The sequence below is a fragment of the Lepidochelys olivacea genome, assembly GCF_965140295.1.
Source record: "Lepidochelys olivacea isolate rLepOli2 genome assembly, chromosome: 3".
In the NCBI taxonomy this organism is placed as follows: domain Eukaryota; kingdom Metazoa; phylum Chordata; order Testudines; family Cheloniidae; genus Lepidochelys; species Lepidochelys olivacea.
In genome coordinates, this window is record NC_140413.1 from 113,416,221 (window position 1) to 113,436,143 (window position 19,923).

Sequence of the window (19,923 nt, forward strand, 5' to 3'; positions counted from 1 at the left end):
TGTCTGTATGAGATTAATTCATACTCTTTCCAGTTCCCAGTGGGCAAGCACGCAAGAAACATCCCCATGATCCCCACTAACTAGCACTCTTGTTAGCAGTTTCAATGGAGAAGCCACGGTCTGAATAGGCCTCTAGACTGAAATATTTGTTTGTTTCTGAAAGTGGTTCCTGTAGATGAGAGTTCAAGCATATTGCAGGACAGTTCATAGAAGCGTACATGGCCACTGCCTTCACCCCATAATTGTTCATTTTCTAGGCTGACAGTCATGGGCCCTGAATGTATATAATTTTCTGAGTGTTCTCATGAGCCCTCATAATGTGCAAATGTGATTGCCCCCTGCTCTCAGTACATCCAATCCAATCTCTTTAAGGAAACAAGATTTCATCTCCATTAATTCCACAATACACCACCTGAGTGGATTTGGGTAAGCAGCAGGGTGAGTCAGCCAAATACAAGGCTTGTACAAGCTTGGCTGTAGTGAGCCTTTCATGCTACTTGTACACACAGAATCCCTGCATATTTAAAAAACCATAGGTTGCTCAATTTGACCTTCTTGGGATTACACGTCTGTGTCATAACTGAGTCACTGCATCCACATTGACATGCAGAAAAATGGCATTCCCAGCAGATCAGACTGCACAAGGCCAAACACTGCATACGTGCTTGTGGAGGCGATGGCTGAAGTGGCAAACAGAAATTGGAAGATGCATTGTAACTGTCACTTCAGGAATAAAATGCTCTCTTAAAAAATGGAACTACCCCTGTGCATTTTAAGAACATGCCAAGAGCCAGCGCAGGTGGGAAAGCGGTCTGAAAGGTTTAATCATACAACCATAACTCTCTGGTGTGTGGTGGATGGCAATCATAGATGGCTTTGCAGGAGCAGCAGAGAGGCTTCTTTGTGGATTCCTTAGGCATTAGATTAAATGATTATTGGAAACTGTGTTTTTCTGAAGTTTAACCACCTTTGTAAGAGGCATATAACTTATGTAGTTTATTATTCCTCAGTAGATCTTCTTAATAGGAGGTGGTGCCCAGTCATCATTCTGCAAGTGCCCTATTGTTTCTAAAAGGCCATAATAGGAATTAGAGAGACAAGGTGCATGAGGGCAGCATCTTTTATGGGACCAACTTCTGAGGAGGAGAGATGCAAGCTTTCCAGCTCCACACAGCTCTTCTTCAGATCTGTTGAGCTGGAAAACTTGTCTCTTTCGCCAATAGAAGTTGGTCCAATAAAAATATTACCTCACCCACCTTATGTCTCTTGTATCCTGAGACCAACACGGATACATCAATACAGCAAACAAGAATAGAAATAGTAGGGGAATAACTACCATACTACGTTTAAAAAAAAATTAGACCCAAATCCTGCACCTCTCGGCTTAGACATATAAAGTCTGGACAATAGCAGAATCTATGTGATTCCTCTGTGCTGGATTGGAGAGGAGGCAACCTGCAGAGATCTCACAGGTCTGGCTTATGCTACAGCCTCCCACCCAGCCCCCACAGAGAACTGCTTCTCAAAGCCTGTTGGCTGGTGCTTTGAACACCTGAGAGGATTTGTTTCAGAGTAGCAGCCGTGTTAGTCTGTATTCGCAAAAAGAATAGGAGTACTTGTGGCACCTTAGAGACTAACCAATTTATTTGAGCATAAGCTTTCGTGAGCTACAGCTCATTTCATTGGATGCATTCAGTGGAAGGGTCTTTCTGCATAGCTGTTAATCCTTGGAGTTATCAAGTGTTAGTTATTAAACTAATTACTTTCTTGCTGAAATCTGTATTAATCACTTAGCTACTGTGTGGTTAGCTGGTATCTCAGGCAAAACTCAAGTCCCAGGTATGTCAGAAAAGTTGCTTTGTGAATTTTCCGTGGAACAGGTGAACTTCAGAAGAACATGTCCAAGCACCACAGCTGGACTGGAGGGAGGCCCAGCAGTGAGAGCTGTTAATTGTTTGTTTTGAAACCCTTCATTTACCCATCCTCTATCAATTGTGCTGGTAGCATTGCAGCTGTCAGATAGCACACTCCTGACATGACCCTCCTAAGAAAAACGATCATCGTAACCATCCAATGGAGGATGGCTTGCAATTGATGCGACGCCATTTTGGAGCATTACTGTTTGTTGCCTGTTGTATTTATCAAATGATTTCCAGTCACAGCATTTTTCTTTTGGCTTGCTTTAGAATTTAAAAGGCAAATTCAGTGTGTTATTGTGACCTGTGGTGTAGACACAGATTTTTATAATAAATATATACATAGATAATTGTTTTTAAAGTTGTATTATGAATACCTATTTGAATACCTATGGGCAATGGATGGCGCTGAGCTTTCATCATGGAGGTTGCTGTCTTTCCTGTGAACAGACAAACTGATGGGGCAGTACTCTTTCCAGTTGATTTGGAGGGCAGCCGGTTTTAATGGGTAAACATCCATGTAGTTTTGGGTTGTAAATAAGGTTCTCTCTTAAATTAACTAAGTTGGTTTAGTTCACTGGATAAGCACGTGGGAGCTGTATATTAAGATGTGTAAATTGTGTTCCCCTCAGAGCATACCACTGGACGTTCCATGTAGCTGCCTGCATCTGCTCTGTGGGTATGTCTGCAGTGGAGCTGGAGATGTAATTTGCAGTTTGGGTAGGCAAAGCCATGATGATCCGCTCTCCCCTGCACAAGTACAATCCCATCAGAAATTCTAGATAGGCCCTCAGGACACCTAGCCTGTTCTGCTGCCCATGCAACTGCATCTCCATTTCTAATTTTAGTGCGCTAGCTCGGTCAGAACTAGCGTAGGTGTGCTACCCAAGCTGCAAATTACACTTTAAGCTCGGGTGTAGGCATCTCCTAAGTTTTCACAATTCAGTGGCGCTTTCTCCCAGTATTGCCAGCTTGAGGTTTTATCATAAATCTCACAATGTCTAGTGTCCTTTCTTTCATTTAAAAGGAAAAACTAGTTTCTAGCCCCATTGATCGTGGAGAAAAGTGTGAAAAATCACTAAATGCTCAATCGCCAGAAGACTAATAATAATAATAATCCAAAAATTATTTTAAAATCTCATGATTTCTGGAGGCTTTGGGATGACAATGCCATTGTTGGCACAACAGCTATGCAGATGTAACAGAGTAAAAAACAAACATCCATCCATCTCCTTGCATTTCTTCACAGGGTAGTGTTCTTTTGTACCATCAGAGGCTTTCTCACCAACAACCATTTGCCATTATTGTCCAGTCCCCTCCTCCCTCCAGACAAGGTGGAGAGTTGAAATTTTTCCCTGCCAGATAATTATCAAGTCCAAAGTTAATATACATTATGCAGGAATGTGTTAGTGGCTGCCAACATTGACAGACCTGGTAATTGTCAATGAGTGAACTAAGCTCTTATTATTCAGGCTAAATGAAGGTGCAATTAAGTTCCCTTTTAAGAGTGATAGCTGAAACAATGGAAGCCACCTCCCAAGGATCCAGGCAGCATGGCAATGTCTGAGCAGAGGCTAAGGCATGTGGACCGAGTGGTTTCCCTGATTGAAAATAGAGGTTCTCACACATAGATTAGTTGCAGCTGTGTGTGTCCATCTGTGGCAGAGGCAGACAAAATGAGCAGAGAGGGGAAAAAAAACTGCAGAAGGCAAGAGAAGCAGTGATGAGAATGGCCATGGGAGGAAGCCAAGAGTCAGAACTGCTTTTGGGAACAGTACATTCTGGAAAGGCAGACTTGGGTATCTGGACAAGGAAATTGCCTCCTGCTGCTTGTTCCTATTGTGTTCCGAGAAATGGGACTTTGTACATTCCTTGTAAATGAACAGGTTTGCATGAAAGAATATACCTGACTCATATAATCAATTTCTGCTCCTAACAGAAAAATCTTTGCAAGGCCCTAAAATATAGGCTAACCAAAATGCAACCATGTGAGTACCTCAAAGCTAATTCAGAACTGTATAACAATGATCAGATCATCATCAGCTATTTAGTGGAGCTATACTGATTTACACCAGCTTGAGGGTCTGCCGCAAGCATCTGTCTAGTATAAACTTCAGATTAGTATTTACAAAGAGACTCCCAAATTAACGTCCCCCTCTTTACTTTTTAAAGGAAATTTCTATAGCATGGAAATTATAATGAATATAAGCCAACAATGTGTGCTAATCCTCTTTTGTATTACCCTTGTTAGTTTGTTTTCAGTGCCCCTCCTGGAGAAACTGCCTTTATTTTCTGTGAAATTTTGAAATTAGTGTCCCAGCAGTAAAAGCTCTTTTTCTTTCATCCCCAATCCCTGGAGGAGGTTTATGCATGTACAATGGAAGCAATTCAGTGTCAGACTCTGAGGAAAGGGTTTATTTTATCCATCTGACCTTACAAGTGTCTGATTTCATTTGCCTATAAAATAAAAAATACCAGCTTCATTTAAAAGAAAACTTCATTTATTCTCTTTTAAAATAACCAAATTTTAGGTGTATTTAATTAACACTGACCTGTTTTTTTCCAGTGAAATCAATTAGAAAGAGAATTTTGAAAACTCAAGGGGTCCTGATTCTCATGTACAGTGTGGCTCCTTTATGCTGCCAGAGCATAAACAAGAATCAGGCTCAGTGAAATTTTCATTGACCCTGTACATCTGTGAATGATAAAATACCCAAATAGCTTGTAATATCTTGGTCATCTTATTAGTACATGACCACGGAACCCTGAACATCAGGAGGAACTAAAATGGAATAAAAAAATTAAACTAATATTCCAGAACATCAACAGAAAATACATACGTAATCTAAAACATTACAAAGAAATAGATATAAACTTGATCTGAAAGACTTTTTTTACTAGTAAGGTCCAAGTTCAGGTTTCTGTATTTGTTTGGGTGCATTTGATGTTGTTTCTAACACCTGAAGCAGACCAAGGAGCTTCAGTTTTACCCTACTTGAGTGTTACCTGTGGTGTCATCAATTGTACCTGAAATAATGCAAAACCTTAAACTCAGGTCTTGACAGGTAAGTAAAGAGAGGCCTGATTTTTTCCATTTTCTAAAATACATTTATTAGAGAAGGCCCAAGCTGCAGTGTTTATAGCTTGATGTTCGGATCCAATTTTTCCCCAAATAAATTGAGTTTTTGAAATTCTATATTTTGGGTTGTCCTGTTGGAGCTAAAGAGCAGCCAAACTTCTTCAGACAGATTCAAAGCTGGGGTTACGGTCTGGATTTATTTGCAGTTGTCAGTCTCCCTGATGTGGGGTTCTCAATGAATTTCTTATGTTTCTATAAAGAAAACCATTTTATTTCACTACTACAGCAAAGTTACATGTATTAGAGTAATTATGGTGATGGAAAGGTTCCTTTTAGTTTGTTTTCCTGATCCTGAGGTGAGAGAGTAAGAAACTCGCATCCAATAATTAACAGGTTATAGTAAATAAAAATAATTTGTACAAAATTTAGCTTTGTATTAAAATATTTTTCTTTTTACATTATGTACGTAGTGTAACTTGTTATGAATCTCCCGCACTCAAAATGTTAGCACTTGGTATTGCTTTTCTGAGGAGAACAGCAAACTCAGGCTGTCTGTGTTGCTCCACAGGTCTGACTACAGAGGTGTGACGAGTGATGTGCTCCAAAGTTCTGTGCTGTAACTCCCCCAGGCGTACGCTGCAGATGTGAACTAAAAAGTTCCTAGTTCACATTAATGTAGTCCTGTATGAAGAGGGCTGTGTTAATGCCAACTAGAAACCTTTTAGTTCATGCCCGTGGTGCCCACACAGGGGAGTTACGGCACAGCACTTTGTGCACACCCCTGTAGTCCGAACTGCAGGGCAGGGTAGACAAGCCCTCAGTGTACTGTAATCACACACTGGATTTACTGGTGCACCATCTTCTTAGTCAACACAGAGAGAACTTCAGCTCCTCCTCCAAATTCACCTCTGGTGATGTACTTTTTTGCACAATATGAAGTCAAGGGTTCTGGAAGAGGGGTTGGTTGGTTGGCTTGTTTACTCTTAATTAAAAGACCAGAGTAAATGATGGTGCAAGAGAGAAATCACTTTGAATAATCTCAGGTTTCAGAGTAGCAGCCGAGTTAGTCTGTATTCGCAAAAAGAAAAGGAGTACTTGTGGCACCTTAGAGACTAACCAATTTATTTGAGCATGAGCTTTCGTGAGCTACAGCTCACTTCATCGGCTCACGAAAGCTTATGCTCAAATAAATTTGTTAGTCGCTAAGGTGCCACAAGTACTCCTTTTCTTTTTTGAATAATCCATTAGCCTTACAATGTTTAACAGCTGCTTTTAAATGCCTATGATTTCAGCATGTTTGTTAAATGGGCGTTACAGATTACATTTAGTTAACAAATTCGTTTGAGCCCTTTACAGAGCAGTCATCTATAAGTTAATGCAGAGGAGGGATAGAAGTTAGTGTAAGATCATAAACGCATCATTGATATGAATATAAGTTACAGTGAAGCTGGGTCTACCCGTGTTGCCATTATAACCTTGTTTGGGAAGATTTATAGTACAGCTTTGGAAGTTTGCTTAAGGGTAACATTTAGCATTGGACTTGGCCTAGTATTCATTTTCTGTCTGTCTTTCCCAGTTTTTGAAAATAAAATAATTTCATTATTCTTTACAAATTTGTATAGTTCCGTAAGATTTTTTTTATGTTCTGTAAGGTGAATATTTAATTTGTTTTAAAAATGAAAGCTGGGGACCTAACTCATCTATAATACTGTCTGGTGGCATTGGTATTTTTGCTGTTTTTTGCTGTGCAAATAGCAAAAAAATCTTGTTTTAAAATTATCTACTTGAAAAGGAAGTTTGAAAGAAATTTTAAAAATTATTATGGGTAATTAACATTAAGAATGAACAAACACCAATAAAACTATTAGTATTTCCCAGGTAAAAATCCAGTGACGAGGAGATACCTTTCTCCTTCCTAATTACTCTAAATTGTTGCCTTTATAGGTAAAGTGGAATCTTAGGAGGGATTTGAAGTTTAGACTGACATGTTGAGTTCTTAGTTCTTTGGGGATGCAAGTTAACAATTGATTTCCAGCTTCTGGACGGCCTACTGTATAATGGTGTACTCAGACTAGCGCCAGGTCGGCTGCTGTCCACATTACACCAAACGCCACCTCTAGTTAGCATGACTGGTTGCAGTCTCTGCTAAGAGGCCATGCATTGACTGAGCACAGAGACTTGAAGTAGCTTCTCCAGGATAGGTTTCAGAATAAAGAACAAACTCCTCCTTGCTATTACAGTACCACACACAACTCTGCCCTGCCTATGTCTCAGTGTTCTCCTCGTCATGTCCAGCTCTCTGCTCACATTTCTCACCTTGCTCCCTCCTGTTCTTGCTTTTAGATCTTTTTTTAACATAGTTTCCTACCACTGAAACAGAATGTTCCTCCTGTGCCTTAAACATTCTCCCTACCTTAAAATCATAGAATATCAGGGTTGGAAGGGACCTCAGGAGGTCATCTAGTCCAACCCCCTGCTCAAAGCAGGACCAATCCCCAGGTTTTTTTTGTTTGTTTGTTTTGGCCCAGATCCCTAAGTGAACCCCTCAAGGATTGAATTTACAACCCTGGGTTTAGCAAGCCAATGCTCAAACCACTGAGCTATCCCTCCTTCCCCCTTCTTTAAGTCCATCCTCAAAAATCCATTTCTTGCACCTTATTTTCCATCATTGCCTTTCCTTAGCAGAGTAGTCACCTTCTCCCTTTGGCCCAGCCTTAATGACCCCATAACATGGACCAGAATTTATTTGATTTTTGCATTGTAGAACATGAATCGTGGGGTTTTTTTTTTTTACACCCTGATCCCTCCTTTCCCTGAAAACTTTTTGTCTATTTTCAAGTTCGATGCTTTTCTGAGTTAAAGCCCTATTTGTTACACATGGGCTTAAGTGGTGGCAGGACAGGAACCTATGTCTTTTTCAATCCCAGTAAAGCATCATGCACTATTATGGAATTTCACCAATCTTGTGGTTGCTAATGTTTTTGTCATTTAAAAAGTGTTGGTGGGTATTAATAAACTAAAAGAAATCTAAATAAATGGAAAACACATTAGAGAAAATGATGCCGTAATTGTTTGGAAATAGAAAAATGTTTTAACTTTCTTTTTATCTGAAACGTTATATTTGTAGATTCTAGTATTTAGCAAGGGTTTACGCTGGGCTGAGACAGAAATTGTTTTAATACATAAGTAAGCACTTGAGAGCTACTATAATTGCATGTTTTGTTTCTGCCTTCTTGTAAAACCACACTTGGTTAGTAGCATAGCTAAGTGTTCACTTCTCTGTGTTGATGCGTGAGCCATTAGGAGAATATTTGGACTGTAGTTTCCTGAAAAGAAAAAGTATTCACTTGTTTGAAATCCTGTTTTTTTAAACCATTCCTCCCCCACACCTCATTTCCTCGCTCCTGAATTTTATTGTTGCTACAGAATGTCATAATTTGCTATGTGTCAGTCTTGGCAGTAACATGCAAGAGTAATGGAGCAGAAAGTCTCCACTGTTCTAGTGTAATGGCTAAAATGATGGACCTTGGGACACAATTTGAAACTCAAAATGGATCCTTTGCTAATCTGAACCATTGGAAACTCAGTGAGCTGGTTAATTCCTCCAAATAAACGCTTTCTGAGGTGGTAGCCACTGGAATCCTTCTTCCTTTATTTATTTATTTTTGATCAGTGACCCATGGCTAGCAACTGGTTGGCAGTTCTCATTAAACACCTGTGTGTTCCTGTGCTGTCACTGCAAAAATGTTTTGTTTGTCATAATCTTCTCTGGAGCTTCTGTGCAGGTTGGGACATGACTTGTGGCAAAGGAATCTATACCGAATAATTGGTGTCAGACTAAATTACCCCCCTGGAGGACTTGGATGTTATGAGTTCCTCACGATCTTTTGAATATGGCTTTCTATCATCATTGAGAAGAGAGGCTAGAAATTGCAGCGTGTATTCAGACTAAGCAAGGTGAAGGCCCTTGTGAAGAGAATGTTTTGGATTTTCTAATGTATAGTTTCCCTTCCTATCTGCCTTATTGCTAGCCATTTGGGGGAGGGTTGTCAATGGAATTATTATTTATAATCTCAAATCATGAAATTGGCAACATCAGCATTTTTAGTCCTATCTCCTATTTGTCATGTCTCTAAACTTCCCCAGCAACTCCACAGGTTTCCCTCTGAACAATAGCTGCTTCGCATCTCAGTGATCTTAACCACGCCTAGGATTCTCTGTTTGCTACCTATAGCTCTTAGGCCTTGTCTACATTAGCGTTTTTGGACCTGTAATTCCCAGTTAGTGCAATTCCACTTGCGGGAGCTGCAGTGTATACAAGGCTCAGAAGGGACAGAAGCTCTTCTATCCCCAGGGTTTGAGGATATGGTGATCAAAAATATATGAACTTTACGTACACTAATGGTCTGAATTGTGGGCCTGTAATCTAAGTGTAGAAGCCCTTTGAGACCACTGCCTCTTCAGTGACTCCCAGAGTACTTCCAGGGAGCCTCTTTATATGCAGAGGAGCTTCTGGACTGGAGCCACAGGCTATCGTTCTTCGCAGGGATGTTTCTATGAATAACTTTTTTCCTTATGTTTTTTTTTATCAAAATAATAGACAGAGTTTTTCCCTCCACATAACATACAGAACAGAACCCACCACAGGAAGGAAAGTCCCAGGTTGATTTAAACCCCGTCTCTCTGATCTGGAGCAGTGTTTCTAATTGTGATACAGCTGGCTAACAATGCACTCTTTGGCAGAAATATAGGTATATTTTTCCTGTTTTTTGTATTCCCCTTAATGAATAATGGGCAAAACCCAGAGCACTTTTAACTGCTACTTTCCTGAGATGTTGAGTTCTAAAGGAACACTGATAAAGTCCTACAGAAGTCAATTGAAGTCAGTACAGCTATGCTGATTTACACCAGCTGAGGCTTTGCCCCCAGAGCTACCAATAACACCTTGAAAGGCAAAATAATTAAACTGCAAGTGAAAAGCTTTCCATAAACGTCAGCTCCATTGTAAGTGCTGAGGGAGTGGAAATGGTGTATAGAAAGCTGTTTACATGCGTTCATTTCACTTGTCCTTGAATGGATCGGTTCAGTTAGAAGAGAAATAGTTCACCAGCGAGCAGTTCTTAAGAGCAACGTTGCAATGAAATGTTACATTTCTGCCATGAGACGCTTTCAAAGAGAATTAGACCTTTATAGCCATATCCATCCCCACAGCAGGGTATGTGTGAAGGTGCAAGCCTTATTTTATGGTATCTGGGTTTGAGCGCTGTTTATTGTCAAGTGAAAAAAATGTGTTGGTTTCATCCTAGTTCCCATTTGTTTACCTTACAGAATCACTATACATGTTAAACTAGCTGTGCGCAGCGGCCTCCTCTGCTGAAAGGAGGCCTTCAACTGGGTAGGTTATGCAAGTAAACTGGGGGATATGTCTTGTATTGATTCTGGATGCCCTGGTAGCACACACATTCTGAAACCTGATAGCACCGTAATATTGTCACATCTAATAGTGGCGAGATAGGTGGTTATTAGCATTCAGCAACATACTATTAGCCTTCTTGCTATGCTAAAAATGTGAGAAGTGAAGAGAATAATCCAGAAAAAAAGACCCACAAATAACACAGCGCGAGGAAAGGTGATATGGTGGTTAAAACAGAGGAGTCAGTGTCAGGAGAAGGATGGTCTGATGTGAGTCTGGGACTTTGGAGAGCTGGGTTCAGTTCCTGCCCCATCACAGACCCATTGTGTGAATTTGGGCAAGAGATTTTGTCTCTGTGGCTTAGTTTCCTATCTGCAAAATGGGATAACAGTACTTCCTTGTCTTACAGAAGTGTTGTAGTGATAAATACATTGAAGGCTCTGAGACACTCAAGACCTATGGTAATGGGGGCCATACAAGTACCTGTATAGGCAGATCTGGTTTCTATTCCCAACTCTGCCATAAATAACGAGCAAGTCTTTTAGATACAGATTTTCAAAATTTGGTCACCTCAGTTTTTGGGGTCCGATTTCAAATACCTTGGGCCTTCTTTTCAGATATACTGAGCATTCTCAACTCCAACTGAAGTCAACGAGAGATGCAGGTTCTCAGCAGTTGGGCACCCAGTATCAGTAGCTGTGTTTGAAAATGTGGGGTTGGATTCCCAAAAAATGCTTACTCTGTCTACTTAACTTGAAGTCAAGAGTTTTACTACAACTTCAGTGGGAGTAGTTAGGCCAATACGGAGTGCCTTTGAAAAGTCCACCTTTGGCCTAACCCTCTCTAGGCCTCAGTTTCACATCTATATAAATGCAGATCATACTTTCCTACCTCACATGTGTTTTTGAGACTCAGTTGATTAATGATTGTAAAGCTCTTTGAGATTCTCAGATGGATAGCACCTTAAGTGAAAAGTCATGTTGTTCAGAAATATGGTGGTTGTTAATTGGGTTATCCAGCTAATAAATCACTTACCAAATGTGTCTTTGAGTAATAAGTAACAGATAAACATCAGAGACATCATGTTTGTCGGACTTTAGCTAGAGACGTAGGATTTGCGGTAACAGGATCGATGGACCGTTGGGTCTGATGTCCTGTGTCCATCAATGGCATTGTGGTTAATGAGAAAGATGTGAAAACCCCTAGAGCACCTGGCCACTTCACATCCTGAGCCAGGGTGAACAGCTGAAACCTTGAAGTGTGAGCCACAAGTCTCACTTGGTATGTTTACAAATCATTGTCTCTGTTATAGTAGAAATCATGTAAAAAGAATTGCAGTTGTTGTGTTGTGTCGTGTCAGTTCCTACCCTGCAAGACTCTTTTCATCATAATTCAATATTGGTTACTTCCTGCCGTGTAATGCATTGTTTGTCAATAAACGGATTGTGAAAAAGTAGGTAATGCAGGACATGACTGAGGCATGCTGACAGAGCTCTTTGTGGGTTGCCTGGATAGCATGTGTCCCTCCGGAACCTCACTTTCGCCAGTGCTTTTGGGGCCTGATTCTGCAGCTGTTGAAGTCGATAGCAAAGCATCCCCTGACTTCAGTGCTGTGGGAGAGGCCTTTCAGGTGGGAGACTGAATTCTTTCTAAAAGAGATGCTCTAGTTCAACCATAAGTAATGATCTTGATGCAAGAATTACTGGGTGATATTCTGTGGTCTGTGTTATGCAGGGGTAGATTTTCATAAATGGTCCCTTAAATTCTATGTATGTTCTGAAGCCAAATTCATAAAGCCCCTGCTCCCCTAGTGTTAAGCCATTTTGTTCCCCTCCTGATCCTGGGCTGCTCTGGGGACTGGAACAGCAGTTTCTCAGGGCTGCACTGCCTGAAATCTCCATAGTGATCCAACTCTGCCCCCAATACCCTCCACACCTCAGCATGTCTCCTGTGCCAGAACCAGTGAAGAGGTCTTTGGAAGGCAGCTTTATGAATACTTTCTGCAGTGCCTACATTGTGAAAATCCACTCTCAGTTGGAACTGGGATTTTTAAGGCATCTTTACACTACTCTAGCACTTTAACCTGGTGTGAATCTCACCCTATGAATCTGTATAAAGCCCATAATTCAGAACCTTTTAGAAATTCATCCACAAAGCTTTGTAGAATGTTTAAAGGTTTGTTTCAGGTTTGAGAGCTACAAAGAATTGACTTTTAATAAACTAATATTGTAAAATATTTAGCAAAATGTCATCAGTGTGTTTTTGAAACTAAAAGCAGCATTCCAGAATTCATCCCACTTTGCAAAATAAGACTGTGATCCTGCAATTGGGTTCATGTAGGCACACGGTCTACTCTCCAGTAGCCAGACCAGAGCGTAAATAAATAAAACTATTTATGGCTGGTTTAACTTATAAACCCTTCTTCTACCCAACATCCTTGATTGTTTGTCCGCACAGCAAAAATACCATTTAATTCTAATTAGGACTGAAGACTCTTGAATAATGATGATAGAGGAATGTCTTAAGTTATTTGTCTTTGATAAATAAAGCTGCCAGGGGCAAGTGCAGCTAAAGTGCAGCTTTGTCTGAAACTGCCAGGGGCAAGTGCAGCTTTAGAAGCCAGGGTGGCAGAGGAGGCTAATGGCATAAATGAGAGAAGAGGGAGAAGAGAGTCAAGATTTTGAAACACAGGATGCAGCTGGCTATTTCCCCAGGAGATTAAAAAAAAAATACAATAAACCTTTCCACCCTCCATTTACAATGTACAGTGAACTTGGGCAAGTAAAAGGATCTCTGAGAGTGTCAGGAAAAAAGGGATATGGCCACCTAAATTATTTTTTTTAAGTATATCTGTTAAAAAGGATTTGCAGCAGATGCTTCTGTAACCCACATGCCTTCTGGGTGTGGTGTTCTGTCCCATCTAGTGGCACCGAGACCACTTAGAGAGTTAATTGAGTTTAGCTCATGCTGTGGAGGCTCATGCGCTAAGCTCCAGAGGTCCCCAGTTCGATCCCGCCCACCAGCGACTGGGGTTTGTTGGCGTTACGCTTCTTCAGACAGCAGGTAAATGATGAAAAACCAAATATTTATTGCCGAGGGGCGGGGGTACAAATGAACTTCAGGCACACAGTGGATTCCTTTGACTGGCTCTATGCAGCTTTAAGACGCCCATACTGGTGAAATGTTCTGTGTTGTCTTTGTGACAGTGGGTGGAGGAGGAAAAACTGGCTTGAATGAGCTGTGTTGCAAGTAGGTTTACTGCTGCTTCCTTCCTTCCTTCCTGGCCTTCAGGTCAATGGGAGAGTGAAGGAGAAAGATGTGCAGTAATGTTCCTGCTGCCTTGCTGGCTGGAAAGCTTGTTTGACTTCTCTTTTGATAGAAGTAATAGGGGAACAGGGACTACTATACCTCTACTTTCATGAGAAAATCAGAGTCACTTGGTAGTGGTACGGAGAAATGATTTTTACCAGTACCTTTTGATTCTGAACAATTAGTTTTGGCTTCTTGACCGGTTACATTTGCAGAGTATCCTGAGCCCCCAACAATTCCTATTAAAGTCGCTGGAAAGACATTTCCACTGGAGTCTGGCCCCCTTTATACGCTGACGCTTACACCCTGTCTACAATATTAAAACAACAAAGCCAAGGCAACCAGCACAGAACAGACCAAACCACGTCATAACAAAGTTACTATATCTTGTTACACCCTGTGTAGATTATGACTATAATCTAACATAATACTGTTATGTCGTTGTGCCATGGTGTGGTTGGGCCCAATCTGTTATACTACAGTCCCCAACAGTAGAAGCTGGTCTCCATTTGAATGAGTTCTATTAGAGTGGCAGTGAGTTTTGTTCTGGATTTTGCGGATTTTCTGGAAGCACTAACCCTAAAGTAGTTCAGGTCAATTAACACTAATCCTTTTTTTAAATTGAATCTCATTTTCTTATTACTTTCTTCTGTAGATACATTTCCTGTCTTTATCTTTAGGCCAAGGACATAGAAACTAGTTTTATTTTGAGATAGGAAAGAGAGTTAAAACTAGATTAACTGTTGCATTGGATAATATACCATAAAAAGACAACCCTGCTTTACTCAGGGATGAACAAATTGACCTGCTAGGTCTTTTCACTCTTTGATTTCTTTGAGTGTATGTTGTTAGACCTTAGTGATTTCCTGGAGTACAATAACAACTATTTGAAATCAATGGCAGAACTCTCACTGGCTTCAATAGGACCAGAATTGGGTCGAAGATTCATAGTCCTGCTATGCAAAGTGTTTTCCCCCACTGTTTTGCATTCAGATGAATGAGGTGCCAACAGTTAAATTTACCTCCAGTGACGCAGAACTGCAAACTTTTCTCCAGTGCCACCTGGAGTTTAACCCTTGACTTCAGTGGGAGCAGGATTAAGCCCGCTGTTAGCAACAGGTACACTTTAAATTATTGATATAAAATCTTAAATTGGACAATATGGGCCTAATCCACCGAAGTCAGTGGAAGGACTCTTGTTCACCATGCTGGGGATAGAAACATGTCAGGCTACAGAATGCTCATTGTTAACCTGTGTTCCCAGATGAAGAACTTAGCTTGTTTAAGTCTACATGACTTTTGGTTAAGCTTGTTTGCTGAGAAATAGCTAGAAATTTTCCCCTTGAATTCTTGTTTTCAGTGAATTTGGGGGAGTTTGTTTTATATGTAATCTCAAAATACTCTCACACATCCTGAATCGTTTTTTTTACCAAACTTAAAAATGATATGTCCTGTATAACGGCACCAGTAGTGCAGAGTTTTCGGTGGGAGGTTTCCATTTTGACTGCTAAATACAGTATCACTTGGAGGAGAATTTTCTTCAGTATACTAGATAGTTGGAGACAATAATTGAAAGGTGCTTTTTAAAAACAAAAACAAAAAAGGTATCCATCTGACCTTAGCATACATCCTTGATTTGTCATAAAAAAAATTGATAATTTCAAATGTCTTCACTTAAAAGTTAGATTTCTAAAGATCACTTTTTTTCAGAAACTCTCTAATTGCTAACATAGTTAATGGGCATAGTGATTAGTGCAGTGAACTGGGAATCAGGACTCCTGGAGTCTGGTCCTAGCTCTTTCTCAGTGTGTCAGTGGGCAAACCACTTAACTTTGTGCCTCATTTCCCCAGTGTGCAATGCTGTTGATAATAGGTATCTACCTCCCAAGAGGACTGAGAGTTTTAATTAATGTTTGTTAGGGCACTAAGGAATTTTGGCTGAAAAATAATCAGAGACCCTTTTTTTATTATTATTTATCCAATATATGCCATTGTAATTGGTTTTAAAAAAAAATCTTGAAACTCAAAATCAGTATTGTGCCACAAATAATTTTCTTCAATGGTTGCAGCAAATTAATTTCATTTTAGGGATCTGCTGAGAACATAACCTCTTTATAGCCCATACTTAATCCCGTGTGTTTCAGTTCAGGATGGGAAGAAGTGGGGGATGTCACAATAAGTTGCAGCACCGGCTATGTTAAACAGGAGGCATTTATTAAAGAAAACTACAGCAATCTGTCAACACAAACAGACTTCCATGCAGCTTGAGTTCCAGCTTTGTCTCCCCTGTTTACCAAGGATCACATTCTGTCTGTACCGTATATGAAGAAGTCTAGTGGCTGAATGATATACTGCAAGTAAACATACATTATCACAAGGGACAGGTGGCTCTGAAAGAGGAAAGAAAGCTCAGGAGGTTGGTAGTCCACATGTAGGAGTATGTGGCAAATGTTGATTATCCCTTGAAGACTGCTCACGTGTGTTTTCTTTATTATTATTTTAACCCATATCTATGTATAAGCCTTACATTGTGCTACATTTATCTGTAATAAGTATATAATTGGCTTCTACTTGAGTATTTCAGCGCTTCTTCAGAGAGCGATTCCACTGGAAAGCTTAATGCTTCCTATTTGAAAAGTCGTGGGATTTTTCAATGTTCTGTTCTTGTCTTCTTTTTCTTTTCTCATCTCGCTCCATATTTGTTTTTCTGGAGAATGCTGCCTCGTTTGGGTGTTGCATTAACCCGACATCTGTTCTGTTTTAGGAGAAACCCGATGCCAGCCCCACATCGCTACAGCTGCGATCCCAGATTGAAGTAAGCACAATGACTTTAATCATCTATTTTTGTTTTGGATTTTTTTAATTTGATATTTTGCACCAGTTGGGTAAAGCTTGTTGTTCTGTCAGCACTCATAGCAATATATCTTCCCTTACAGGAATCGCTTGGCCTCAGTAGTACTGTGTCAACACCAGAGACTGAAAGAAAGTAAGTTTGGGCTGTTGGGGAGCAGGAGGGTGTTAAGTGACACTTTTTTACATGAATCAGCCAATCCATGTTAAACTGATTTAATTTCACATAATTCCAAATGAATGCCCCATTGAAAACAAAACTGACACCTCTTCTTTTTCTGTTTTTCTCTTGGTATCGGTGTGCATATGTGTGCATGCATGCAATGTAAATAAAGTTGGTGGACTGTTGTGAGAAGTGTCATCGATTTCCCTGCAAACTAAAGTCTACCTTTTTTTTTAAAAATATCTTCTTTTTTTTGTGACGACGTAAAAGTTCCAAAAACAGAAATAGGAGTTAAACACTGAAACCACTTTCCCCTTCTTGTGAGCCCATGGTTTTGATACCGTACTTTTGAAGAAGGTGCCAAGCAAGTGGGGTATTTAAAAGCAACTTGAATTTTAGCAGTCTTTAATAAAAACCTCTTTGTATGAGCTGTGTGGGTTTCTGTTTGCTGTCTCTTTCCCCGCTACTCCCCCCCCCCCCCGGTCCTGCTGCAATGTATCTGTATCTGTTTGTTTTCTGTGCCTCCCTGGTTTTATCCCAAGAACTGGAATTCCAACTGCTGTGGGTAATGTGCAGTAGTGCGTGAAAACATCTAGCCTTGTATTTTCAGGGACTTCCAACTTCTTAGTGAGATCCCAACTTGGCTAGTTAAGAAAATGCACAGGGAGCCCAGTTTCAAATGTGTGGTGCTTTAATAGGACACTTCAGCCTCACATTTGAATTCCAGTGAGATACTTGTATGCCAGAATTGGACACTATGGCTTTGTCTCCATTAGGGACATTTTTAAAAAAAATTGCCACCATTGCTCATACTGGTTCAGCTGCATCAGCATGAGCCATGTTGGGAGCCCTTGTTGAGATAGGATACCAGCTGTTGTCACCATTTTATGTGCTGTTTCCATTAGTCGTGCTCAGAACAGACTTCGGTGACACATTATTTAAAGTGATGACAGCCAATGGCCCGTGTGCAGTAGGGCTTCCAGTCGGGCAAACACTGGTGCTATCTAGTATTGGAAAATCTCCTTTGTGTAGAGAAGGCCTCAGTATCCTCAAAGAGGATATCTCCCTGCCTATCTTCCATTTTATTCTATTGAAGTTAAACCAAAATGCCACATTTATGAAACTTTGAATAAGTGCGGCCTGGGGGACAAGCTAAGATTTCCTATCATAATAATTACTTAGTCCAGCCATAGATCTCGAACACTTTACAGAGGAGGTGGTATTATCCCCATATTCTAGATGGGGAAATGGCAGCACAGAGGGGTGGAGTGACTTGCCCAAGGTCACCTAGCAGGCCATTGGCAGGACTGAGAATAGAACCCAGATCTTCTGTTGTCTTATGTTCTAACCACTGGGATGTACTCCCTTGCAGTATAGCTGCTAAACTACAGATGCCTTGAATAAAAAGAAAGCAATACATACATAAATATACTTGGAGTGGTTTTATTCTGAAAAGTGCTTGTTACGTGTTTTAACTGAAAGAATAATAACTTCACTTCTCAATTTAAATGGAAAATGCAGAGGAATTCTTTGTAAACTAAAGTATTTCATGAATGAAATCACAAGTGTTGAGAGAGTGAGTGTGTGTGTGTGAACTGAAGCACAGAACTGATTTAATCCATCCAAATATGTGTAGGATTGTCACAGAGGAAGTTTTGCATCAGGGAATTTGCAGAGTCATAAAACACTTAACTTGAAGAATGTGGTCCTTCTTTTTGATGTGAGAGATTGAAAATTGCAAAGAATACTCCTAAGGGAATTCTGCACCAAAAAAATTGCCAAAATAACACAATATAATCATGACAGTTTCAATTATTTTGGTAATTTATTTAAAATACTTGTCAGCCAGTAAGTCTGTAACAATACAGATAACAAAAAATTCAGGAAATGTTTTTCGACAAATAGATTCCTTACTAGGCATATTAATACAGAACTTTGAGTAATAATTCATTTAAACTACAGTACAGAAACGTATTTCCCACACCCCTCAGAAGCAGCGCAAAGGCTTGTGGGAGTTGTGGGTAATGGAAGAGCTGAGGGAGAGTGAAGTAATTTCTGGGAAGGAGCCGGGGTGTGAACTTGGAGGGTTGTTGGGTGTAGATGAGAGAAGTATGGAACAGGGTTGGTTGGGTTTTTTTGTTTTTTTGGTTTTTTTTTTGGAGGGAGGGGCAGGGATTGTTAGGGAGTTGGGGAATCTCCCCCATGCAGACCCTTGCTAACTCTTACCCTCTTTTATTCTGTCTGGCACATACCCCTGTCCCCATGTGTCCCTGCACTCCCCTTCCCTGTTCCCATGTGGCCTTGCACCTCCCTGTTACAATGTGGCCCTGCATCCCCACTAAGCAACTCCCTGATCCCATGTGTTCTTGCACTCCACTCCCACGTAGCCCCACCCCAATCTGTCCTCCCACTAGCCCATCTGAACCCTATTCTGTGACCCTCCAGCAGCCCCATGAGCCCCACGCTGTCCATCCCCCGCCCCCCATATCCCATGTCTCCTGACCTAGCCACATGGGCAGGGTGCCGTGAGAAACACAGCCTCTTCTCTTCCACATCTGCAGGTAGGGCTGATCTCTGTTCTGGAACCACGGCAGCCCCTGGTAGGCGAAAGGTGTAACTGCAGCACCTCTCCAGCAGAATGTATCTTCTGCAGAGAAAAAAAAAATCTCAGTGGGACATGAATTCTGAGCATGCACAGTGGCGCAGAATTCCCCCAGGAGTAAAAGGGGTCATGATCATTTGATGCCAGACTAAAAACACCGGTGAAAATAGTCAAGGTAGAAGTGATTTAAGCCTGTGTTGTTAAGATGATAGCTTGATTGATCAATGCTAGTTTCATACTCCTAGCTGAGTGGCATTGTCTTATCAGTTCAGCACTGTTACGTGCAGATAGAAAGAAGACTGTACAATTCATTGGCAAGAAAATGACCCTCTACCAGCTGTTTAGTCCATCAAATGATTTTTTTTCTTACCGCTAACAAACTGAATTAGATTCTTTATAATTTTCTATTTAGGCCTCATGTATCTGAGTTATGTGCTTTCTTTTGTCCTGCCTGATAGGACACAGTACTCTGGAGAATGCAGGCAGTTCATGAGAGTATGTCTACACTGCAGTTAGACCCATGGCTGGCCTGTGCCTGCTGACTGGGGGCGGCAGAACTTGGGCTAAAGGGCAGTTTGGGTTTGGCCTGGA

At 40.7% G+C, this 19,923-nt stretch overlaps 1 protein-coding gene across 4 annotated transcripts in view; it reads left to right on the top strand.

The window, feature by feature from the left end:
* The window catches only part of SASH1 (SAM and SH3 domain containing 1), an 868,162-nt gene that overhangs the window by 755,435 nt on the left and 92,804 nt on the right, over positions 1–19,923 (top strand). For all 4 annotated transcript variants that reach the window (XM_084625147.1, XM_084625149.1, XM_084625148.1 and 1 more), the window contains exons 3-4: positions 16,482–16,532; positions 16,654–16,703. In XM_084625147.1, the coding sequence (XP_084481273.1) occupies positions 16,482–16,532; positions 16,654–16,703 (101 nt within the window). The remainder of the gene's footprint in view (positions 1–16,481; positions 16,533–16,653; positions 16,704–19,923) is intronic.